The 27,450-nt window shown below is 36.6% G+C and overlaps 1 protein-coding gene across 1 annotated transcript in view; it reads right to left on the reverse strand.

Annotated features, from left to right (window-relative positions):
* The window catches only part of CNGB3 (cyclic nucleotide gated channel subunit beta 3), a 160,684-nt gene that overhangs the window by 117,595 nt on the left and 15,639 nt on the right, over positions 1 to 27,450 (reverse strand). Inside the window, exon 3 of the mRNA XM_001083646.5 lies at positions 25,499 to 25,625. Within this exon, the coding sequence (XP_001083646.3) occupies positions 25,499 to 25,625 (127 nt within the window). The remainder of the gene's footprint in view (positions 1 to 25,498; positions 25,626 to 27,450) is intronic.

A 27,450-nucleotide genomic window follows, 5' to 3' on the forward strand; every position in this document is an offset into this window, starting at 1 on the left:
AACCCAATAATAAGCCCTAAGTTTTGTGAAGTGGGGCACAAAAGACAAGCTTTGGAGGACATCTCAGAAATCTTCTAATTCAATTGCACTTAAACAAGAATCCTCTCTACATCATATCTAGATAAATAATTACTCAGGTTTTGAAGATAGGCTGTCTGTGGACTGCTTGAAGTAATTTAAAAGATTAGAAAAACAAAGATAACTGTGCAATAATGCATTGTTTATTATTTTTAAAATTCTCTCCCAGTGAAAGCCCGAACAGTACAATAATATATTTAAAACATAGCTCTCTTACTGGACAGTCATTATAATACTATCTCATGGTAGATTTTACTTTGTAAATAATTCAGTAGGTAACTACTGCGAAACAGTCACTTCCCCTTCAGTATTTTTATACTCATTTGTTATGAATTTTACCATTTAGAACCTTAAAAATTAGTTTTTAATGGTCAAAAATGAGTAGTTATTATTAAGGACTCAGAAAATACCAAAAACGTGAAGGAAAAGAAAAATATGAGTTTTAAGTCTACTATTCAGGGGAAATTATTATTAAAAGTTTGGTGCATATTCTTTAAGTCTTTGTTTTATGTATCAGTTTGAAAATATATATTTGAGATTAGTTGATATGGACAGCCCTGTATTCTTCTTTTTGTTACTAACAATCGAACATGTTTTTGTTAATATAACTTTTTGTAAATATTTTAATGCTTGTGTAATAAACACATTGAATATATGCTCTAAAAAGTTATTTGCCTTTTCCTCACATTATAGCACATTGGAAAGTAACTATTTTTAAGACATTAAGAGGTAAACAGATGAAGCTGTTTGAGACTAGATGCAACTGTCTTGTGGCACTGGCTGCACAGATAAATCTTCTTACCATTCTTGAGGGCTCGGAAGATCGATGAATCAGTAATCTGTTCTGCAGCATGGCAGAATCCACTAGGAGGACAATTCTTCTTAAGGCTATTCTGTATTGTTCTATCATTGGGCATTTAAGCTGAATACACATTTTATATTATTATAGGTAATGAACATATTTTGTATTAATACAGATACTGCAACAAAGATGTTTTAATTATCATCTTTGACCATGAAGATTTTATACATTTGAGATTATTTCCCTGTAATAAATTCTCCCAAATAGTAGCACTGAATATTTTTGGATATAGATATTTATAAGAATTCTGATACCTGCTCATTGGTTTTCTGAAGAAGTATCATTAACATTTGAGAATGTTTATTTTATCTCCCCTTCTCTAGCATTGAGTAGTATTTTAAAAACATTTCTGCTAATTTGGTAGCCAAAAATTGGCATGTAATTTTAATGAGCATTTTCTAGGTTACTCTCAAGGTGCATGCTTGCACATTTACTTATAAGTCACTTTTTTCTAACTTGTAAATTGTTGGTTTTGGAGTCATATTCTTTTTTTTTTTTTTTTTTTTTTTTGAGACGGAGTCTCGCTCTGCCGCCCAGGCTGGAGTGCAGTGGCCGGATCTCAGCTCACTGCAAGCTCCGCCTCCCGGGTTCACGCCATTCTCCTGCCTCCGCCTCCCAAGTAGCTGGGACTACAGGCGTCCGCCACCTCGCCCGGCTAGTTTTTTGTATTTTTTAGTAGAGACGGGGTTTCACCGTGTCAGCCAGGATGGTCTCGATCTCCTGACCTCGTGATCCGCCCGTCTCGGCCTCCCAAAGTGCTGGGATTACAGGCTTGAGCCACCGCGCCCGGCCTGGAGTCATATTCTTTTTAAAAAAATCTCTTTGGGTAAGCTTTTAATATATATGTTAAATATTTTCTCTGTTTTTCATGTCTTGCTCTATTTTTTAAAATAGGATAGTTTTTATTTTGATGAAGTCTAATTATTCATATTTGCCTTTGTCACTTCTTCCACCTTAGAAAGTTCTTCATATATTTGATGAAGATTAATTTTTATGTAATTTTTAAAAATTGATTTTACTTTTAACTTCATCCATATGAAATCTGTTAGGCTTTTTGGCATGCCATAAGGAGCTAAATACAATTTTCTTTCTTTTACATACAGTTGTTTACCATCTAACACAATTTTAAAAATAATGTTTTATTTTCTTGTGCTTCATAATGTCATCTTCATTTTTCTTTAGTATGTTGTTCTTTTTCTATTAATTAGATTCCTACTTAAAACAAGACTAATTAGTCTTCCACATATATCTAAATATTTATAACATGAAATTCTTTATTTATAGCTTTATTATAGGGACTCTTTTCCTTCCACTTACAGGCATGGTTAAAATGAAAAAAAGAGTTTGTGTATTGTGTTGGTAAAGAAAAATATAAGTGGAAGGAGGAGAGGAAAATAAGTGCTTTATGATAATTTATTTTTCCCAGAATAGGAATTCACTGAGTGCACACAATTTAATTGTTTTTCTCATCACTTCCGTCTACCCCTTAGCCATCATTATCCTTTGATCTTTTTTAAGCTTTGCAATTGTTCTGTGTGGCTGCATGATGTCTAGTGGACTGGCACTAGAGGGCAGTGTGAGTGCATGTTTATGGGTGGAAACCTCGACACTGCTCAAAGGCCGTTCGAAACCGAGTTCAAGCTTTGTTGTAACTGATTGCTACTGTGCCTCTTCTTCTTAACTTAATCCATGCTTTGGTTCAGCAGCCTGTACAGTAGGAGCCAGTGCTGGGGAGACTATTGCTTGTTGCCAGGGAGCTTGTACAACCAAATAAAGCCCCATTCGGGTCTTATACTGTGAATTTATTCATTCAGTGATTTGTATTTTTCAACAAAGAATCAGTAGCTATGGTGTTATATCTGAGTGATTTTAAGTCATTTTTACCTTTATTTTGTGGTATTTTTCAAATTTCCTATTGTGGACGTGTAAATTACACTATGAGAAATAATAAATATTATAAAAACTAATATTTCTTATTATTTCTAGCAGCCAAAATTTATTGCAAATTACAGTTGGTCCATAAATGATGTAGAGGTTAGGGGTGCCTGACCTCCTGTGTAGCTGAAAATTGCATATGACTTTTGACTCCCCCCAAACTTAACTACTGATAGCCTACTGTTGGTCAGAAGCCTTACTTGTTCCTATCGATGGGCACATATTTCATGTTATATGTATTACATACCGCATTCTTAAATAAAGCAAGCCAGAGAAGAGAAAACGTTATTAAAATCATAAAGAAGAGAACACATATTTACTATTCTCTAAGTGGAAGTGGATCATCAGAAAGGTCTACGTCCTGTTGTCCTCATGTTGAGTAGGCTGAGGAGGAGCAAGAAGAGGAAAGATCATGTTACTGTCTCACGGATGGCAGAGAAGGAAGAAAATCCAGGGATAAGTGTTACCACAGTTCAAATTCTTGTTGTCCTAGGGTCAACTGAATTAAAGATTGTGTTTATGATGGGAACAGAAGGAGAAGAAAAATTCATTAGGCTGTATTTTCCTATCCTGTTAACCAGGGATGATGAAAATATGGCTGTAATGGAAATGGAAAACCTTGTCGTTTTCCCCACTTCTCTTAAGGCAATGCTCTGAAGGACTTCTGCCCAGGCTTTGGGAGCTACGTCAGGGACTTGGAGGTTTCTCTCTAACTGATTGGCACTTGGTCCACCAAGGGACGCTGAGACAATGTCAGGGACACTATAGCAGTCATGTGTTTCAAGCTGGAAGTCGAGAGTACAATTTCTCACTGATTAGTTTCATAGTTCTTTTCATACAGCACTGGTCTTAAATAAATTATAATCTAAATTGAATTCTTGAGGCTATTTTGTCATCTGACTGTCAATTTTAACTTTGTTACAATGGAAAAATGCATTAGGAGTTTCAAACAACTAGTGACTTTTAAAATATCGTTTATTTTTTTCTTTTTTTTTTGAAGTAACATCTGTGTCATCAAATGACAGAATGGTAGAAGGTCTCTTTCATTCAGAGGTCACCAGCAACCCACAAACTAGAAATGTGGTATTAGAAGCTGTAGTTAAGGACTGATTGGCACTAAAAATTAGATTTAGAATTAATGTAAATTAGCATGTCTAAGCATTTAAAGCTGACAGTCAATAAACTCCTCCCCACACCTCTCAAAATACATCTTGGGAGAAGCAAATTGCCTAGGAATTCTAATTAACTGCTGAAGTCCTTTGCCAATATTTCACTTTAAGTTGAATTCTCATATGTATTTCTGTTAGTGAGTAGGCAGCTTTCTTCTTTAGCCAATTAAACCTAAGGTCTTGGAAGTTTTCATTTTCATCATTTAAGTTTTGTTTGGTCCTTCACTGTGTTTACCAGTCCAAATTATATTATGGACCAGTAAACTATTTAAATTCTCCAGAGCAAATAAACTTCAGGTGTGAGTAAAAACAAACGGTGCTGGCAGATGACCTCCCCCACCCCCCACCTACAAATGTCTGTGCTCCCATTCCTAGAACCTCTGAATATGTTACATTACATGGCAAAAGGAATGCTGCAGGTTACAGAGTTTAAAATGGGAAGATTATCCTGGATTATCTGGGTGTGCCTAATATACTCATGTAAGCCCCTAAAAACGGAAAATATTCTCTGGCTGCAAACAGAAGAGATGCTGCAGACAAAACATTGTCACACCAAATACCAAAGACAGGCTGGATATCAGAGACACGGCCGACATGAGCGCCGGGCGTTCAGAGAGGAGTTATAGCCTGAGTTACATCCTTCTGGGGTGGAACTGCAGGTGGTTTACATATAGCAGCACAGGCTTTGGCCTTAGGTGGACAGTGAGAGAGTAAGTTGCTGGGTTTTCTAAATTTGTATTTGCACCAATGCATGGAGTTAGTTTAAATGATGTGGATTATAGTATGACACAGACTAGGAATAGTGGGTGATGCAGAACCAGATGCTCATTTGAAGAAATCAAGACAAATTTTTTGCTGCTTCTGTTACACCTGGCTAACTTTTCACCTGGTCATTGATGAGGAAGACTCGTTAACTTCAGAACCTTCTTTACTGAGGCCCTGCACTGACAGTGAGCTAAATATGGTGATTTAATTATCTTTTCTTATATAAATTACCTGTTAATAAACAAAACACAATTCATCTCATATTGTAGTTTATATCCTTTAGTGAATCTTTTTAAAAATTATATTTATAAAGTAGGGAGTGAAGTACTTTTCCAGGTCTCATTAAAACCCAATGTGCTGATGTAAGAAGAATAGATTGACGATTGAGTAAAGACTGCTGTACCTAAGGAGGCGAACTAGGCAAACAGCCCCTCTCTTCCCCTCAGATTAATGTCTGAACAAGACCTATTTAAGTCTACATGAACCATATGTTACATTTTCAGTTCCTTTCAAAACACATGTTGGTACGGTTTAAGCAAAACATTCATTACTTTAAAAAATACCCTCTGCTTCTAATTTTAAAAGCATGTGAGTAAATGCATTGCTCATTAGTGTGAGAAAAACACTGTATTGAGCTCCAAGTAGGTAAAAGTGCAACAGCCTTGAGAGCTCTTTCATGTGGCCACCGGTTGTATCTTAATCCTGGGGGAAGTAAAACCTTTCTCCAATTAGCTTTGCCCTGAATAGAAGGCTTGCTGTGTCCCTCAGCCTGGTACTTTTGTTACGTGGACTGATGCCTACTGAAGTCCAGACTTAAACCATTGTTTTCCTTTCATTTGAGTCTTAAATCACGTCCTAGACTCTGGAGGTGAACACTTAGGGCAATCAATCCCTGATTACAGTGCTTTCTCCAAATCTGGTTATCATATGAGTCATTAGAATAATTGCAGTTGAAACCAACAATTGTAGACAGGAAGTCAAATGCATAACTTCTACTTCTTGTACTTGTGGAATCAGTTAAAGCTTGAGGGTTCAATTTTGTTCTTGACCTCAAATAGCTTAAAAGTACATTAAATTATGAATTTTCTACGAACCATTCAAAAAGACTTGGTGGTATTTTGTGATAAAATATTATAAAATCAGACATGAAGTTTGATCAAATAAATGTATTCGTGGAAGAGGCTCAGAGTTACTTAAGAGATATTAACTTGATAATATTTTACATTTAATAATTTAAGAATAAAGTCACACATTTATGGGAAGAAACATTATCTTCCCTCCAAAGTTACAAGGCTCTCATCCATCCATCCATTCATTCATACATTCATTCAGAATTTATTAATCATAGGCCTATTATATGCCAGAAAGTCTTTTAGGAATTGAGAATATAGAAATAAGCTTAACAAAGTCCTATCTTTATATTTGAAGATACCTCACTTTTTAATAAAGAGAGACAGATAATATAAACTTAAAAAATATAGAATATGTCAGGTGATGATAAATGCTATGAAGAAAAACAAAGTAAGGAAGACAAAGAGTGAAAGATACTGGTATTTTCTACAGAGTGGTCAGAAAAGGCCTCTCCCGTAAAATAACATTTGAGCAGAGACTTTGAAAGGAGTGAGGGTAGAATTATGCAGATATCTGGGGTAAGATTGTTCCAGAGTGGTTGGGTCAGAGTGAGACAATGAGAGTGGTAGGAACTGAGGTTAAGGAGGCAGTGGGGGGTTACCAGGTTGAAGGCAGATAATATGGGGCTCTGTGGACCATCATGAGGACTTCAGCTTTTACCTCGGCATGAGATAGGAAACCACTGAAGAATCTAGAGGAGAAAGGGATGATCCACCCTTCAACAGGATCATCCAGGCTACTCTGGTGAATATGGAACATACAAGGGCAAAGAGCGGAAGCTAGGTGACCAGTTAGAAGGCTACTGCAATAGCTATGTGTGAGGGAGTAGCAGTGGAGATCTGAGATATGGCAAAGTCTAGATATAACACAAAGGAATAGCCGACAGAATTTGCTTTTGGATTGGCTGTATTGTAGGAGAGAGAAAATAGGGTGGATTTTTGGGTTGAGAAAAGAGAAGAATGAAGATGCCCTGCACTGAGATGGGGAAAACTGCAGGAGGAGTGGGTTTGAAAGAGGTAAGGGAAATTAAGAGTTGGTTTTGGACGCATGCATTTTGCCATGTCTGATTCTACCAAGAAGAAATTTTAACTTGGCGGTTGGTAATTCAACCCAGGGTTCTGCGCAGAAATACCAACTGAAGATACAAATTTGGGAACCATCAGGGTATCAATGTTGCTTACAGCCATGGGACTGAATAAAATCACTTACTAACAGAATCTAGGTAAAGGAGGGGTCTGAGGATTGTGCTTGTGCCCTTTCAAGTTTAGAGGTTGGGGAGGTGAAGAGGAGCCATTAACGAACGGTGAGGAAGAGTGGCCAGTGAGGGAGGGCAGCAGTCAAAGGAGTGGGCTCTGGGAAGCCGGATAAAGATAGAAGGGAGAGAGAGATCAACTTCGAATAGTTGCTGGTAGGTGGAATAAAGCAGAACTGAGCAATGGCCATCAGTATACACTTGATCTTAGCCAAAAGGCTGAGAAGCAGTAGTCATCAGAGTAGAGGGCATTATTGACCTTGGGAAAAGTGAACAGAAGCCAATAAAAGCTTTTTTCTTTAGTTTCTTTCTTTCTTTCTTTCTTTTTTCTTTTCTTTTCTTTTCTTTCTTTCTTTTTTTTTTTTTTTGAGACAGGGTCTCACTCCATCACTCAGGCTGGAGTTCAGTGGCATGATCATGGCTCACTGCAGCCTCGACCTCCTGGGCTCAAGTGATCCTCTTGCCTCAGACCTCCTAGTAGTTGGGACTGCAGGCATGTGCCACCATGCCTGAAGAATTTATTTATTTATTTTTGTAAAGATGGGATCTTGCCCTGATGCCCAGGCTAGTCTCAAACTCCTGGGCTTAAGTGATCCTCTTGCGTTGGCCAATAAATGCTTTCATAACAGTAGAAGCTGTGGAATGAAGGAATAAAACCCTGGCTGAAACAGATTCAGAAGAACATGGGAGTAGAGGAAGCGGAAAAAGTGAATATAGGTAACTGTTTCGAATAAATTTGCTGTAGTGGGGAATACAGAAATAGGGTATGGCTGGTCACTCACGAGCAGCCCAGGGAGGCATTTTGTTGCTATTGTTTAAATGTGGAAAATGCTACACGTTTACATGCTTATGGAAATGATCCAACAAAGAGAACAAGCTAGGTGTTGTGGGAGAGAAAGGGTGCAATTGCTACAGTGGTGTCTATGACTAGGCTAGAGGGGATTAGCACACTAATAAAGGAGGTGGCCTTAGATGCAAGTATGTTAGGTTCATTCATTGTTACAGAAGTAGAAGTTAATAAACTGGGTACTGACACAGACACATGTTACATTTGCTGGTGGAAGCACATGGATTTTTTTCTTCTAATTGTACCTATTTTGTCAACTTGTCCCCTGGCTACAGTTTCCTCTAGCATAGAGTAACACAGTTGTTTCTCTATTGTCTGTCAATGTCTTACAATCCCCAGTGCTTGGCTGAGCTCAGACAGCCCTGTTTCTGTGAGCCTGCTGCCCACATAAAGGGCATTGGTGAACAGTTGCAATATGAACAGCTGCAATGAAATGAATCATTAGGCTAGGTAGAAGCAATTTACCTAGCTGATTGTTGGCACGAAAACGAGTTGCTGGACTGTTACTTGTCTCAGCAGAGTTAGGGTGAATATTTATTGCTATAGAATTATTAGACATTTAAGCTCTCAGTTTTATGTTTTACTGCATTGTACCACAAACTGTCCTGATACTGTGGGATGCTGGAAAAGTAACAACAAAAAAAATGAAAACATTACCTTTCATATAAAGGAAGAATTATCAAGACATTTTATGGCTAATGAAAACAGCCATATTGGAAAAAAAAAATTCCTATGTTTAAAACAAGAACAATATTTAAAGCTAAAACTATACTCATAAAATTTCCATCAGAAATTAAAAAATTTTGTATGTTTTCACTTTGTGATTCCTCTTCTAGGAATCTACTAGAATAAAGCACATAATGTTTTATTCACAATGTGATTACCTTCAACTGTATGTATTAAGTGCCAGACCCTGTGCTAAACAGTTGAGATAAAATGGTCAGTCCCTCTGGGAATTGCCTCACTCTGGCAAATGAGTTAACCCGCATACCTTGGTTTGCTAACTCACAAGTCTCTTCCTTCCTTGTAAAGGAAGGAGACAGTATGGGGGTTTCTTGTAAACTGCCATTCTCCACCCTGGCCGCCACGGATTAGCTTACTTTTAGGTGGCTTGTAAATGATTTTCTCAACTTATCTACATAGTATTTACGCTGCTTCTTGAAAATCTGTGCACTGTAAATCAATGTACTACTTTTACTATTTCCCATGCCTGAAGTTATCTCCCACTAGGTGGAAATCTGTTTTCTTTTTCAAATGACTCAAATTTTTTGTCTGCTATTGCCACCAGGTAGGGAGATATCCCCCACTCTCCACCCCCATCTCTACTCTTTTCCTCTCACCTTGTTCTTGTCTCCTGCTAATTGCCAGTCCTAGGCAGAGCAATCATTTTCCTCCTCCCAAGAGTATGAAGATCTTAAGAAACACAGTAGTCATCCATTTATTCTCTCACCATGGGGAGCTTCCATTTTACTTGTTAGCCAGCTCTTCCAGCCATCATCAACCAATTAACTTTCAAATAGAATCAACTAGACCTCTTTTCTAATTGATTCATATTTGGACTACTACGAATGAATTAAAGAGGTTGGCTACAAAAACATTCTATTACCATGGAAGACTGCTTGTTAAATACTGTCGGACAAAAAAATACCTAAGATACAAACATCTACAAAAATTATAGTATAAAACAAAATCCTAATAAAAGCAACACTTATAAAAATAACCTGGAAGGAAATGCAATAAAGTTAATTAAAATATAAAAATGATTCTTCATCTAGTTTTGATTCTTTCTTCCATAACTGCTTTATATTGGAAACAACATTAATGAATGTTTTTCCTGTTGACCACATGCCAGATTTTATAATGAAATTACATGGTTTGACAGTGAACTTGTTTAGAACATTCTTTCAAGGCAGAAATGGTAAACTGGTGACCTATAGCTGTGTTTTGTTGGATCTATCATTTGAAAGAATTGTAACTTATTTTGGTAGTATTGCAAAATATGTGTTTCTAGATATTGGAGGTTTTTTTAATAAAGAAGATGATATGGTATCACTAGGCCCCCTTTTCCATATGGCAACCCTCAGCTATATGGGTTCTTTGCAAAAGGAAGGACTTCTTAAGGTGCACTTAAGTTCACCTCCGCTTCTCTTTTCTACCTCCTGTCTCTTTTGTTATCAGGTTAACTGTTGTTTTAATATCCCCAATGTGCTTTATTCATGGATTTTTGCCTGCCTGCATCATAGAAATGAGATTGTTCACTCTTGTAATTTTCAAAAGCTTTCAATCAACCAACCAGTCAATCATCACATGGGTCTCCTCACTTTGCTAAGAACACAAGAAGACCCATTTTTTGAAAGTCTTAATTAAAGTGCCATAAAACAATATAGGAATTGTCAAATTTCCTTCTTTCTATGCCAAAAGAAAGGAAGGAGACTCAGGAGTTCTGTCAGCTCTGGTTTTCTATAGCAATAGGCAACCGAGCTGTCATCTCTCCATGATAAATAGTGAAGCAATTTTTGATAGGACCACAAACTGCCTGTAGGCTGGTTCCTCTCTCAGGGCCACTACACACACTCATAAAATGTTTGTCTTTTGTCTGCTGACTCATGTCCAACCACCTACCTGTAAAGCACTCTTGCCGTTTCTGATCCTGGCCTGCTTCATCTTGGTACATCTAGTTTTTGGCAGCATTATTAATGACTTTTAAGAATAGAAAGCACAGATGGAAGCTCTAGCAGGTAGTTCACCACTCTATAGATATATAAGACATGTAATACATAGTATATAAATATTATATATAATATATACTTTTATATGTACTCTGAGTAATTACTTTTTTTGAGGTAAGGCCAGACTTTCAGATTGTACTTGTTTTGAGTACCAGGATCACTGTTTTACTTCTGGGATTACCTGACATATTGGTTACTTTAGGCTATTGGTTAAAGTATACTATGTTTCTGATATTGAAGTTTGAAAAAAGAAAAATGAAATTGTGGTAGTAACATATGAAGGATATCAAGTTAATTAAATCATTAGCAATTTTAAAGTACCTTAATAACAAAACAAAATTTAAATATGTTATCAATCCCCAAATAAACTTATCAGTCATCGGAGAAAGTAGCAATGAGCATTTTCATATCTGGGTATTTTGCTGATTCTTTCTTTTTTATTTTGGTTGTGATTTGTTTTGTAATGCAAAGTCTTTTTTTATTTTTTAGGTAGTAAAATTTATTAAGCTTTCTTTTAATTGCTTCTGAATTTTGAACTTTAGGACATAATGTACATTTCTAGGCTGTAGAAGAATTAGCATTTTTCCTCTAGTATTTGTATAGTTTTATTATTTTACATTTAAATCTCTGGTTCATTGGGAATTTATTCTGGTGTGTGGCACAAGGGACAAATTCAAATTTAGATTTTTCCATATGGCTAGTTAGTTACTCTAGCACTACTTACTTAAATCCACCTTTTTCCTACAGATTTTAGATGTTAACCTTAATATACTATATTTTTATGTGCAATTAGATCTATTTCTGTATTTTCTATTCTGTTCTATGGTTTGAGTCATGTGCCAATACCACAATTTTTCAATTAGAGAAGTTTAAATAGGTTGTAATATCTGGTAGGAATAATACTACATCTATTAGTTTTATTTTTCAGGGTTTTCCTGGCTAACTTTTTTTTAGATGAGGTCTTGCTGTGTCGCCCAGGCTGGCCTTGAACTCCTCTGCTCCGGCAATTCTCCCTCTACAGACTCCCAAGTAGCTAGGATTATAGGCATGTGATACTGCACCTGTCTTTCTGGCTATTTTTGCTCATCTGTTTTTTTTTCAAATGAACTTTATAACCAACTTAACTAGTTTAAAAAAAGAAAAAAGAAAAAAAAAGGAGAGAGGAAAAACCTCCTGAAACAGAAAGGCAAAAACAAATACCTGACAGTATATTTATTATTCCTCAAGTTCGATGTTCATTATTTTCATTGTTGTATTTCCAGTTTCCCTTTGATTTATGTTTTGACCTCGGAGTTACTTAAAGGTGTTTTAAATTTTAACTAATGGAGATGTTTTCTAAATTTTAGTTTTATAAAATTAACCTCTAACTTTATTGCATAGTGGTTAGATAATATATTCAATATGATGGGCAATCTTTAAAATTTGCTGAGACCTACTTTATGTTCTAGAAAAATGGTTCTCTAGCCTCGATTTACATTAGAATCACCTGCGAAGCTTTATGATCTGCTCATGCTTAGAACCCATTCCAGACCAATTAAATCAGTATTGCTGGGGATAGAACTCAAGCATTTGCACTTTTAAAGAGTTCCTAGGAGATTTTACAGTGCACTTTGGGCATGGTATATAGTCAACTTTTATATATACTCTATGTAAACTTGAAACAACTGTGTTCTTTTGGAACTAGCTACTGTGATATTCAAATATACTGTATCCTAAATGAATTTTTAAATCCTTGATCCATTCATAAATGAAGATAAATATTTTAAAATCATCCACCCTAAGAGTGTGGAATTACCAATTTCATTTTGTAATTGACAGAATTGCATGCTCTCTCTGTCATCTCTGATCTTATAATATTAAAACCGTGAAAGTTTAGTATTTGGAGGTTAAAAATTCTGTTTTAATCTCGTATTTTTCAAAGATATTTAACATGCACGTTTACTTAAAAAATTCTAAAATTAATCAATCTTAATTTTTTTGAATGTCAGTCACTCCTCTTTAGAAGAGATATTTTAATTCTTTCACACTTAAAAAAATATACTTCATTGTTTAGAGCAGCTTTAGGTTTACAGCAAAATTAAGTTGAAGGTATACAGATTTCTCACATACCTTTGACTCCACACTTGCATAAACTTCCCCATTGTCAACATCCCCCAAGAGAATGGTACATTTGTGACAATTGATAAACCTGCACTGACATATCATTATCACTCAAATTCCATAGTTTACATTACGGTCCACTCTTGGTGGTGAACATTCTGTGAGTTAGGACAAATTTATAATGACATGTATCCATCATCCTAGTGTCACACTGAGTTGTTTCACTGCCCTAAAACCCTCTATTTTTTGCCTATTTGTCTTCCTAACCCCCCAGTCCCAGGCAACCACTGTTTTTTCTTCTTTTTTGTCTTCACAGTTTTGCCTTCTCCAGAATAGCTGTGATCATAGAGTGTGTACAGTGTGTAGCCTTTTCAGATTGGCTTCTTTTTCTTTTGAGATGGAGTCTCACTCTGTCACCCAGGCTGGAGTGCGGTGGTGCAATCTCAGCTCATTGCAACCTCTGCCTCCTGGGTTCAAGTGATTCTAGTATTTTAAATTATATTCACCCCAAATAATATTCTACATATAGTTTGCCATATTGCTAGAAATATGTTAGCAATAATGATTAAAAATGAATTGACAGGGATTGTGGAGAAGATGGGAGATAGGAGGCAGGACAAGTTTGTAGCTCCTCCTAGGACGGACAGAACAGCATGTGGAGACTCACATCATGATCTTTTGCACCAAGAACTGCCACAGGAACATATCAGGAAAGCTGAGAGAATCCACAGACCCTTGAAGGACATCTCAGGGAGATGCCGAAAAACTGAGTCTGTTGCTTTCTCAACGAGGAGACTAGTGGTCTGGGTGAGTTCTCAGTCCTGGTCACCGGCTGCCTGGAAATAGACTCAGTGCTATTGGTGGGGCACTGTGGGAGTGAGAACGGCCTTTAGGACTGCAGGCTGTGTGGGAGCAGGGTGAGGCCTGTGACTGCTTTCCCCCTCTTCCCTGGCCACATGTATGACTTAGCAGAGGCAGCCATAATCCCCCTGGGAATATAACTCCTTTGGCCTGGGAACCACACTCCCATCCCCTACAACAGCCACAGCAAACCCCACCCGAGGCAAGTCTGAGCTCAGACACACCTACCCCTACCCCCACCTGGTGGTCTTTCTTTACCCACTCCGTTCACTGAAGACAAAAGACGTAATCTCTTGGGAGCTCTATGGCCCTGCCCACCACCTAAAAAACCTGAATACTTAACCAGGCAACCCTAGGGCAAGTTTACATCCTCCCCATACCCTATAGTACTGCAGCTGATGTGCTCTTGAAAGCACCACCTCCTGACTGGAGGCCAACCAACACAAAATTGGCACAACTGAAAAAAATACAACCAAGGACCCGCACAGAGTCCGCTTCACTCCCCTGCTACCTCCACTGGAGCAGGTGCTGGTATCCATGGCTGAGAGACCTGAAGAAGGATCACATCACAGGACCCTTTTCAGACACTCCCTAGTACCAGCCTGAAGCCCTGTAACTCCACTGGGTGGCCAGACCCAGAAGGGCAAAAACAATCACAGCAGTTCAACTCTCAAGAAGCCCCACCCCTAGGGAAAGGGAGCAATCACCACATCATGCGAGTACCCCATGGTACAAAGTAATCTGGCAGCCCTTGGGTCCCAGATCTTCCATCTGAAATAGTCTACCCAAATGAGATGCAACCAGAAAAGATCACACCAGCTCACCAGCAATGGATCTAAACCAAGATGAAATCTGAATTGCCAGGAAATAAATTAAGAAGGTTGCATATTAAGCTAATCAAGGAGGCACCAGAGAAAGGTGAAATCCAACTTAAAGAAAGAAAAAAACATGATATAGGATATAAAAGGAAAAATAATCGGTGAAATAGATAACATAAAGATAACACATATTTTAAAAAATCACAACTTCTGAAAATCAAGGACATAGCTAGAGAAAAGCAAAATACACTAGAAAGTCTCAGCAATAGAATCGAACAAGCAGGAGAAAGAACTTCAGAGCTCAAAGACAAGGCTTTCAAATTAACCCTTCTGACAAAGGAAAAATAATACAAAAATGGACACTGCCTCCAAGAAGTCTGAGACTATGTTAAGCATCCACACCAAAGAATAATTGGTGTTCCTCGGGAAGAAGAGAAATCTGAAAGCTTGGAGAACACACTTGAGGGAATACTTCCACGCGTTTCCTGAACACATTGAGGTCAGGAAAACTTCCCCGGCCTTGCTAGAGATCTAGACGTCCAAATACAAGAAGGTCAAAGAACACCTGGGAAATTCATCGCAAAAAGATCATCCCCTAGCATATAGTCATCAGTTAATCTAAAGTCGAGATGAAGGAAAAAATCTTAAGAGCTCTGCGGCAAAAACATCAAGTTACTTATAAAGGAAAACCTATTAGAGTAACAGTAGATTTCTCAGCAGGAACGCTTCAAGTTAGAAGGGATTGGAATCCAATTTTTAGCCTCCTTAAACAAAACAATTAGCAGCCAAAAATTTGTATCCAGTGAAACTAAGCATCATGAAAGAAGGAAAGAGGCAGTCTTTTCCAGACAAACAAATGCTGAGGGAATTTGCCACTACCAAGCCAGTACTAAAAGAACTGCTAAAAGGGGCTCTAAATTTTGAAATAAAACCTCAAAATACACCAAAATAGAACCTCCTTAAAGCATAAATCTCATAGGGTCTATATAACAATAACAATAAAAAAGCCAATGTATTCAGGCAACAAATAGCATGATGAATGGAATAGTACCTCACATCTCAATACTAACATTGAATGTAAATGGCCCAAATGCTCCACTTAAAATATACAGAATGGCAGAATGGATAAAAATTCACCAACAAAGTGTCTGGTATCTTGAGGAGACTCACTTAACACATAATGACTCACGTAAACTTAAGGTAAAGGAATGGAAAAAGATATTCCAGCAAATGGACACCAAAAGTGAGCAGTAATAGCTATTCTTGTATCAGACAAAACAAACTAAAGCAACAGCAGTTAAAAAAGACAAAGAGGGGCATTATATAATGGTAAAAGGACTAGTCCAAGAGGAGAATATCACAATCATAAATATATATGCACCTAACACTGGAGCTCCTACATTTATAAAAAAATTACTACTAGACCTAAGAAATGAGATAGACAGCAACACAATAATAGTGGGGGACTTTAGACTGGGCATGGTGGCTCATGCCTGTAATCCCAGCACTTTGAGAGGCCAAGGCAGGTGGATCACTTGAGGTCAGGAGTTTGAGACCAGCTTGGCCAATATAGTGAAACTTCATCTCTACTAAAAATACAAAAAATTAGCCAGGTATGGTGGCATGTGCCTGTAATCCCAGCTGCTGTGGAAACTGAGGCTGGAGAATTTTTTGAACCCGGGAGGTGGAGGTTGCCATGAGCCAAGATTGTGCAACTATACTCCAGTTGCTCTGTCTCAAAAAAAAAAAAAAATAGTGGGGGACTTTAATACTCCACTGACAGAACTAGACAGGTCATCAAGACAGAAAACCAACAAAGAAGCAATGCAGTTAAACTATACCCTACAACAAATAGACTTAATAGATATTTATAGAACATTCTACCCAATAACTGCAGAATATACATTCTATTTATCAGCACCTGGAACATTCTTCAAGATAGACCATATGATAGACCACATAACAAGTCTCAGTAAGTTTAAGAAAATTGAAATTATATTAAGTACTCTCTCAGACCACAGTGGAATAAAATTGGAAATCAACTCCAAAAGGAATCCTTGAAACCATGCAAACACATGAAAATTAAATAACCTGTTCCTGAATGATCATTGGGTCAACAATGAAATCAAGACGAAAATTTAAAAAATTCTTTGAACTGAATGATAATAGTGATACAACCTATCAAAATCCCTGGGATACAGCAAAAGTGTTGCAAAGAGGAACATTCATAGCATTAAAGGCATACATCAAAAAGTCAGAAAGAGAACAAAATGATGATCTAAGGTCACACCTCATGGACCTGGAGAAACAAGAAAAAACCAACTCCAAGCCCAGCAGAAAAAATAAATAGCCAAGATCAGAACAGAACTAAATGAACTTGAAACAAACAAACAAACAAATACAAAAGAGATGACACAAAAAGCTGGTTCTTTGAAAAGATAAATAAAATCGATAGAACATTAGTGAGATGAACCAAGAAAAGATAAGAGAAAATTCAAATAAGCTCAGTTAGAAATAAAACAGGAGATATTACTACTGATACCACAGAAATACAAAAGGTTGTTCAAAGCTTCTATGAACACCTTTACAAACATAAACTAGAAAACTTAGAGAAGATGGATAAATTCCTGGAAATATACAACCCTCCTAGATTAAACCAGGAAGAAATAGAAACTCCGAATAGACCGATAACAAGCAGTGAGATTGAAATGGTAATTTTAAAAATTGCCAACAAAAAAAGTCCAGGATCTGATGGATTTACAGCTGAACCCTATCAGACATTCAAAGAAGAGTTGGTACCAATCCTATTGACACTATTCTACAGGACAGAGATAAAGGGAATTGTCCTTAAATCATTCTATGAAGCCAATAACACTCTAACACCCAAACCAGGGAAGGACATAACAACAACAACAAAAACTACAGATCAATATCCCTGATGAACACATATGCAAAAATCCTTAACAAAATACTAGCTAAAAAAACCTAACAGCATATCAAAAAGATAATCCACCATGATCAAATGGGATTTATACCAGGGATGCAGGGATGGTTTTTCATTCATAAGTCAATAAATGTGATACATCACACAACAGGATTAAAAACAAAATTACATGATCATCTCAGTAGATGCAGAAAAACCATTTGACAAAATTCAGAATCGCTTTATGATTAAAACCCTCAGCAAAACTGGCATAGAAGGTACATACCTTAAGGTAATAAAAGCCATCTATGATAAACCCACTGCCAACATTATGATAAATGGGGAAAAGTTGAAAGCATTCCCCTTGAGAAGTGGAACAAGATAAAAATGTCGACTTTCACCACTTCTATTTAACATGGTACTGAAAGTCCTAGCCAGAGCAATCAGACAAGAGAAAGAAATCAAGGGCATCCAAATCAGTAAAGAGGAAGTCAGACTGTCACTCTTTGCTGATCATATAATCTTATATGAAGAAAACCCTAAAGACTCACCCATAAAGCTCCTAGAACTGGAAAATGAATTAAGCAAAGTTTCAGGATACAAAATTAATGTACACAAATCAGTAGCTCTGCTATATACCAACAGTGACCAGGCTGAGAATCAAATCAAGAACTGAATCCCCTTCACAGTAGCTGCAAAAAGTAAAATAAAATACTTAGGAATATACTTAATAAGAAGGTGAAAGACCTCTACATGGAAAACTACAAAACACTGCTGAAAGAAATCACAAACAACACAAACATGGAAACACATCCCATTGTGTAAATGACCACACTGCCAAAAGCAATCTACAAATTCAATGTGATTCCTGTCAAAAATACCACCATCATTCTTCACAGAACTAGAAAAAACAATTCTAAAATTCATATGGAACCAAAAAAGAGCCCGCATAGCAAAAGCAAGACTAAACAAAAGAAACAAATCTGGAGGCATCACATTACCCAACTTCAAGCTATGCTATAAGATCATAGTCACCAAAACAGCATGGTATTGGTATAAAAATAGGCATAAAGACCAATTGGACTGAATAAAGAACCCAGAAATGAAGTCAAATACTTACAGCCAACTGATCTTTGACAAAGCAAACAAAAACGTAAAGTGGGGAAAGGACACCCTTTTCAACAAATGGTGCTGGGATAATTGGCAAGCTACATGTAGAAGAATGAAACTGGATCCTGATCTCTCACCTTATACAAAGATCAACTCAAGATGGATCAAAGACTGAAATCTAAGAGCTGAAACCATAAAAATTCTAGATGATAACATCAGAAAAACCCTTCTAGACATTGGCCTAGGAAAATACTTCATGACCAAGAACCCAAAAGCAAATGCAACAAAACCAAAGATAAATAGGCAGGACTTATTAAACTAAAAAGCTTTTGCACAGCAAAATAAATAATCAGCAGAGGTAACAGATAACCCACAGAGTGGGAGAAAATCTTCACAATCTATATATCTGACAAAGGACTAATATCCAGAATCTACAAGGAACTCAAGCAAATCAGCAAGAAAACACAAACAAACAAAACCCTGAAACAATCCAATTAAAAAGTGGGCTAAGGACGTGAATAGACAATTCTCAAAAGAAGATATACAAATGGCCAACAAGCATACAGAAAAATTCTCAACATCACTAATTATCAGGGAAATGTAAATCAAAACCACAATGCAATACCACCTCACTCCTTCCATAATGGCCGTAATCAAAAAATGAAAAAAATAATAGATGTTGGCATGGGTGTGGTGAAAAAGGAACACTTACACTGTTGGTGGGAATGTAAACTAGTACAACCACTGTGGAAAACAGTTTGGAGATTCCTTAAAGAACTAAAAGTAGATCTACCATTTGATCCAATAATTCTACTACTAGGTATCTAACCAGAGGAAAATAAGTCATTATAGGAAAAAGGTACTTGCACATACATGTTTATAGTAGCACAGTTTGCTATTGCAAAAATATGCAACCAACCCAGATGCTCATCAATCAAGTGAATAAAGTGTGATATGTATCACACTTTACATATATATATTCCATGGTATATATATATGTGTGTGATTCCTGTCACACACATATGTGATTCCTGTCAAAAAAACATATATATACACACACACACTTACACTGTTGGTGGGAATGTAAACTAGTACAACCACTGTGGAAAACAGTTTGGAGATTCCTTGAAGAACTAAAAGTAGATCTACCATTTGATCCAGCAATCCCACTACTAGGTATCTACCCAGATACCTAGTATATATAAAAAAAACATATATATACACACACGCATATACATACACACACACACACATACACGCACACCATGGAATACTACTCAGCCATGAAAAGGAACAAAATAATGGCATTTGCAGCAATGTGGATGGAATTGTAGAGTAAAATTATAATAATAATAATAATAATAATAATTTTTTGAGACAGAGTCTTGCTCTGTTGCCCAGGCTGAAGTGCAGTGGCATGATCTCGGCTCACTGCAACCTCCATCTCCTGAGTTCAAGTGATTCTCATGCCTCAGCCTCCTGAGTAGCTGGGATTAGAGATGCAAGCCACCAGCCCAGCTAATTTTTGTAGTTTTAGTAGAGACGGAGTTTCACCATGTTGGCCAGGTTGGTCTCAAACTGCTGACTTCAAGTGATCCACCTGCCTTGGCCTCCCAAAGACCAATCTCCACTGGGATTACAGGCGTGAGCCACCACATCTGGTCAGAATTGGAGACTATTATTTGAAGTGAAGTGACTCAGGAATGAAAAACCAAACATCGTACATTCTCACTTATAAGTGGGAGCTAAGTATTCTCATGCAGAAGCATAAGAATGATACAATGGACTTTGGGGACTGTGGGAAAAGAGTGGAAGGGGGTGAAGGATAAAAGTTTACACATTGGGTACAGTGTACACTGTTCAGAATGATCTCAGAAATCATCACTAAAGGACTTACTCATGTAACCAAACACCACTGTTTTCCAAAAACCTATTGAAATAAAAAATAAATAAAAAATGATTTGATGATCTGTTGTTTAAAGTGTTTGCAATGTTTAATTATAAAAGTATTGCTTACTATAGAGGAAAATTTCAATATGGGGCTAAAAGTAATAGTGCATTATTTTTATTATGCATCCCACAAAACTGGCAAGTGTGTAGCTGGTTTCCTTTTTTTAAAAAAATGCTTATAAATTATTGAAGTGTAGATTGCTTTTTATTTTTGTAAACTTGACAACTGACATTCCTTTTCTATTTCAACTATAAAGTCACATATGGATTTTTAAGCATCTTTACTGCAGTGATTCTTGCTTTTTCTAGCTACAAGACAATAAACGTCAGTGTTTATGAGTGGTGATAAGATTCTGAATTCTATTCTGCTCTCATTGTTCCTGCTGTGAAATGATTGCCTATTTTAAAACCACCCAAATAGAGACTGATTGCTATTATGAACAAAGAAGACTATTCATAGAAATAACCTTCCTTCTCAGTATTGTGAGTAACAATGGTGATAAAAAGCCATATACTATAGTGTAAAAGTCAGTCTTGCAGCATACCCTAGTCACAGGCACTAAACATTTCATTCACTTGCTTGTTCATCATTTAACCACTTAACCTATAAGCCATTCAACTCTGTCTCCTTTTTCAGACGTAGCTATTTGACATTTCCAGGCAAAACACATCTTCTTTTGCTTGCTATTCATTAGTGTCCATCAAAATGTATTTTTATATTAAAAAATAAGACTGGACTGAGATAAAGTGCCAGAAATAAGCTGTTTTTCTTGGTAATGGACAAATGGCATCAGTGGAACTTCACAGGGGTGAACCCTGTGTCTTTCAGAAGCTAAGTGTTTCATTTGACAAGATAACGAATTGTTTGCTTTTGGGGGTGAAGAGTGGGACCAATACAGTTTCAATTCCTTTATGTACATAATGGAGATGGTGTGATGATTAATATTATGTGTCAACTTGACTGAGCCACAATGTGCCCAGATATTTTGTCGATCATTATTCTGGGTGTGTCTTTGAGGATATTTTGGATGATATTAACATTTGAATCAGTAGACTGAGCAAAGCAGATTGGTTTCCCTAATTTGGGTAAACCTCATTCAGTTAGTTGAAAGCCTACATAGAGCAAAGAAGCTGACTCTCATGAGAGAAAGAGGGCACTCCTGCCTGATTGTTTAAGCTTAGACATTGGTCTTTTTCTGACTTCAGACTCAAACTGAAACATTGTTTCCTTTTGGGTCTTATGTTTGCTGGCTCTTTGAACTGGAACTTACACCATTGGCTCTTCTGGTTCTCAGGCTTTCAGACTTGTACTAGAACTATATCATTGGCTCTCCTGGGTCTCTAGCTTACTGACTGCGTATCTTGGGACACTCAGCCTCCATAATCGCATGAGTCAGTTCCTTATAATAAATTTATTTCCCTATATGTGCATACATCCTGTTGGTTCTATATTTCTGGAGAACCCTAACTGATACAGATGGTAATCTCTGTGTCTCTGCTCCTCTAGATGTTCACTTCTGCCCATCTTCCCAACAGGGCAGAAACTAAGGGTGTAATCAATAATATCACACTGTACTTCTCACACACTGACACCAAAATCCACACTATCCCTTCTCCCCAGTACCTATTGATCAGTCCAGACATAATAATCCCTATTCAGCTCAAGGCTTACATGAGAAGATAAAGTAATTGCACTTACAATAAGAAAACTTCTTTTAAATTTTCCAAATTTAAAAAATCGAGGTGAGAACAGGTCACTCACACAGCATCTATACTGAGTTCCTGCAATCAATCAAATACTTAATTTTTTTCTAGGAGAAAGAGCTTTTCAAACCTGACCTTGCCCAAGGTTAAAGATGCTGATATTTAACAACTGAAAATACAAAGGTGATCTTTTACTCATCAAAAGCATTATGAAGTAATAATTTCAATAATTATTTTATCATTGATATTTTATTATAATGTATAAAAACTCTGTCTCTAGAAGTCTAGATATGGTAACTGTTGTTGCCCATAAGATCAGAACAGAAAACTTTGGTCAGTTCTACATGGTATTGAACTTTAAGATTCCCATTAATTTTAGTCAAAGGTGATACTGGAGCTTATAATGCCCCTTTCAAGTTGTTCCTTCAGTGCAGCTGAAGGATTTCACCCAATCCTGAGAAAACATGTGAACAACCATCTAATGACAAAGCAAGAACTTCAAGCTAACTTGGGTCTACTCAGTTTGTTAATACTTCTCAAACCACTTTGCTATCTACATTGTAGCCAGGAAGACATTAAAAAGTGTTCTGACAAGATCATGTCCTTTGCAGCAACATGGATGGAGCTTGAGGCCATTATCCTAAGTGAACTAACACAGGTACAGAAAACCAGACACCACATGTTCTCACTTACAAATGGGAGCTAAACATTGAGCACACAAGGGCATATTGAAGGAAACAATAGACACCAGAGCCTACTTGAGGATAGAGGGAGGGAGGAGGCTGAGGGTCAAAAACTACCTATTGCGTACTGTGCTTATTACCTGGCTGATGAAATAATATATACATCAAACCCTTGCAACAAGTAATTTATCTATAGTATCAACCTGTGTGTGTACCCATGAAACTAAAGTAACACTTAAAAAAAAAGTCTTCTGGATTTAACAGTTTTGCCATCTCATGGTAGTGATAGTGATGAAAAGCCATGTTAGATGAGAAGTAAGGAATTGAGAGCTTTACAGCCTCATGTTTTTTTCTCATTATCTTTGCTATCTGCTACTGATTATTCTTGCTTTTGTCGAGAATTCTGAGCAGAAAGGAATGGGAAGACTTCGAAAGCCATTTGTGTCTTGCTGTCTCCTGAAGATGCTGTACAGTTTTGAAAATCTAGAAGTTCAAGCAAATCCAGTATGTTTGGATCAATCATTTCATTTGTTAAATATTTACTGAATATTTACCATGCGCCAGACATCGATGTGGGTACTGGGGATACTAATCATCAACAAAAACAGACATGGCCCCTGCCATCATGAAGCACACAATTTAGAGGATGAGACTGATGGATTTTTCTGGCAGATAATCATATAAAATGCATCAGCAATAAATGCTGTGAAAGAGATCTTTTAATAGGGGCACATGGCCTAGTTAGGAAGGCCAGGGAAAGCCTTACAAAGGAAGTAATGGTCATGCTGTTATCTGACGAATGAATAGAAGTTAATTAGGTGATCAGGGGAGGAAAGAATAGAACAAGCAGAGGAAGTAGTATGTGCAAAAGTCTGCGACAGGAGGGAACATGACAAATACAAGAGACTGAAATAGAACAGGTGCGACTGGAGCAGAGAGTTGGGAAGGTTGTGCATTGGGAGAGGAGAAAGTAAAAACAGATGAGAGACAGACCAGGCAGGGCCTTAGAGGTCATGTCAAGAAGTTTTGTGTTTTTGAGCTATGCTAATTTACCCCTGGGTAACTGAAAGGTTTCCACTTCCGCATTTCAGAAGAGTATAAAAAATACTAGGAAGGAATGAACATTAAGAAGAATTTATCCCCCAAATTGTTAGTTATGGCTTCAACTTCAGTCCTTTGAAAATCTATCAATTGCCATGGGTTATTATAAAAAATAAACATATTGAAATTAATGCTAGAAAGGGAGATTAGTTTGGAAGGCTAGGAGTGTATTGGTATGAGGAAGGTGAAAGTTCTCTTTGGGAATTCAAATCTTTTGTGGTCTAATATTAGGAGAGCTGACTCTATTACTATAGGCAAATGAATTAACCTTTCAGTATCTTGGTTGCTTATCTGTTGAGTGAAGATAATGATGATCCACTAATAGGACTGAAAATCATCCTGTAAACAACAACAGTTATAGATAAAATATAAATAATTAGTTGTTCTGTTGTTAGATTCCAGTTCTTCCCTCAGAGTTTAAACATCTCTCTGCCAAAATACTATGTCAACTTTTATTTTTGTCAAATAACATTGTGTTTATGTGCACACGTGTGTATGCGTGTGCGTGTGTGTGGTAGAGTGAGCTTGTGTTTATTTTCATATAGCCAAATTTGTATTTATCGAAAAGGCATTCTCTCTTTCTGATGCCAAGTGTTCATTCAGCAATTCCCCGGGTCCCAGATAATCACGATGACTCCTACTGACAGCAGATGGTTTAACACAGTAGAGGCACTGCTAAGAGAGAAGGTGGGGTGGGGTGCAGTGGAATGGACGAATAGGTACTTTTAACTTCTTTATAAGTGACAACTCTTTTTGTCTATTAAATAAGAATATGCTTTTATTGTTTCATAAACATATTACAATTATATCAACTATAGTTAAGCCATTTAAGCTGGATCAGCGGGTGTGTAATACCATGCCAAGGAGTGGCAAAATGAAGGACCTCCCTGTTGGGATTTATTGCAGATTTACTGATTCACATTTCAATTGTCATCTCTTTTGTAGTATTTCCAATAATCTTATGGGAAGTACTTGTAAAGCTGTGTTCCTTCAGTGGCATAAAGATGTTCCAGTTCTGTAATTATTCCTAGTTAGTGTGTCACACTTTCTTTAGTGGATGAAAGGAAATAATAATTAATCTTTTGAAACTATAAAATATTCACAGAATTAGAATAGCTATTTATGTGTGAGCTTGGAAAATTTTCATCATTTCTTTTTAAAATTCATGCCTAGTAAATATATAGGCTGTTTCCATAATGACACAATGACTCATATATGTAACAGAAATGTTTTTGTTCTGATTTGGCCTATAGCCAAATGGCTGCCTAGAGATATTGGTTAGTGGCCATGCCTGGCCAGTGAGGTACGATGAAGTGCACAGAACCAGCCTTTTAGTTCTGACACAGTTTTCTTGTGTTATGTGACTATTGAATTTTTTCTGCCCTTATATTCAACTAAAGGGGAGAGTGGATATTTGAGCTCTTTAGGGCAGGCTGAGCGATAGCTCTAACATGTGTTGTGAGCTTTATTAAATGCTCACCTGTTTGGACCTTCTTTCTCGGGGTCCATCTCCTTCTGCTCTGGCACTGTTCCGGTTGGTTCTGCTGCAGTTTGAGAGTCAGGGTTTGTGGTCAGATCTCCAGAGGAATTTTTCTTGGAGAGTTTGTCTATGAAAAAAAATTCACATAGACAGAAGAATGTACACCACTCTTGACCCAGTTATATTTGACAACATGAACTACAAAGATGTTCCTTGTGTTTTAGAATAGTCTTCTCAAGAACACCTCCCCTGGGATTTCTGCTAAACAAAGTAGGACTTTATGCAGGAAGAATTAACCTGTAGACACCTTCAGGCCAATGAAAAAATATAGTTATGTGCTATTTAATGACAGAGATATATTCTGAAAAATGCATTGTTAGGTGACTTAGTCATTGTGCAAACATCATAGAGTGTACTTATACAAATCCTGATGTTACAGCCTACCACACACCAAGGCTATACAGTATACCCTACTGATCCTAGGCTACAAACCTGTGCACATGTTACTGTAATAAATACTGTAAACCATTCTAACACAATGGTCAGTCTGTGAATGTAAACATAGAAAAGATGCAGTTTGAAATATGTTATTATAATCTTATGAGACTATCTTCTTTTATGCAGTCCGTTATTGACTAAAGCATCTTTAGGCAGCACATGATTGTAATTGAAGTTGGTGTATTATGTAATAAAGAGTTCATAAAATATATTTCTTTTTGATATTGGCAAAGTTGAGGATAATAATTCATTATTCAGAGGGCATTTCCAGTTTTGCTAAAGTATTCATAATTTTGGGCTGAAATTGGTGCATCATAAAATTCAGAAAAGTAAAATAGGAAAAAATGTGATTGGCATTATTTAGCACTTGCATTCTACATTTTTATGAAATCAAATTTTTGTTTTTAGCTTGACCATCTTTAAGTTGTGAAATATTTTCTGAAGAAATGATACAAACTAATATGTACCAGCTTTATTTTCAGTACAGAAATTAATTTTTTCCCTTCAAGCCTACAAATACAATTTCTAATTAATATAGTTTAAATTGTAATTTACCCAGAGAATAATCAACTTACTGGTAAATATTTGGATTATAGAGAAGATTTTAATGAAAGCAAATTACTTAATATTAAAAGATAATATAGAAGCAGAAAAGAAAAATAAGAATGAATACAATTTAATGATAATTCATTATCCACAGTTTCTAACTTATTTTTAATTGGATGTCTTGTGCTTAGGATATTAAAATAGAGTCCCAAATCATCATTCTTATTTTCTTGTAATATATATAGTTTAAAGATTTAAGCAAACCCAATATTGAAAATTTAGATTTACAAAAGTGATAACTCAGGGGATGTTTGGTTTACACAAGTTTTCACCATACCAGTCCTTTAATATGAACATTTCTAAGATCCATCTAAAAATCTTTCAATGTACTGAACTTTCCAGGAACAAGTTTCAGGAATAAAGGAAATCATAAAATTGAATCACTCCTTAAAGTTTTTAAAAGTTTAAGACTAAGAAAGCTTAAATTATCGATTTCCCAAGACACTTTTATTCATTATGCATCTATCTACTTTTGTTTTGGAATTATAGTATTTTTGGCTAGAAGATAGAAAACACAGTACTAGCTATGTTTTTGTTACGTTTAAATGGAAAAAACCCCAATTCCCAATTTACTTGGGATACAAAGGTCTCAGTATAATCACATCCTTGAAGCCTGTGTGTAAAGATTATGTTTAGGTGAAATATTGAAAATTGTAGGATAGAGACCCTTCTGTACAGGCACATGTGGTACGCTAATGAGTTTATCAGTATCCAACAGATTTCAGAGTAAAAAAATAGCACTTTCAATATGTCATTCTGTACTAACAAGCTTTTGATAAAAATAAGAGAGAAGAATCTGTTTTCCTTATGTGTTTGGGTCAAGTCATGTTTTCCATTTCTCTTTACCC

The sequence above is a fragment of the Macaca mulatta genome, chromosome 8, assembly GCF_049350105.2.
Source record: "Macaca mulatta isolate MMU2019108-1 chromosome 8, T2T-MMU8v2.0, whole genome shotgun sequence".
Classification (NCBI taxonomy): Eukaryota; Metazoa; Chordata; class Mammalia; order Primates; family Cercopithecidae; genus Macaca; species Macaca mulatta.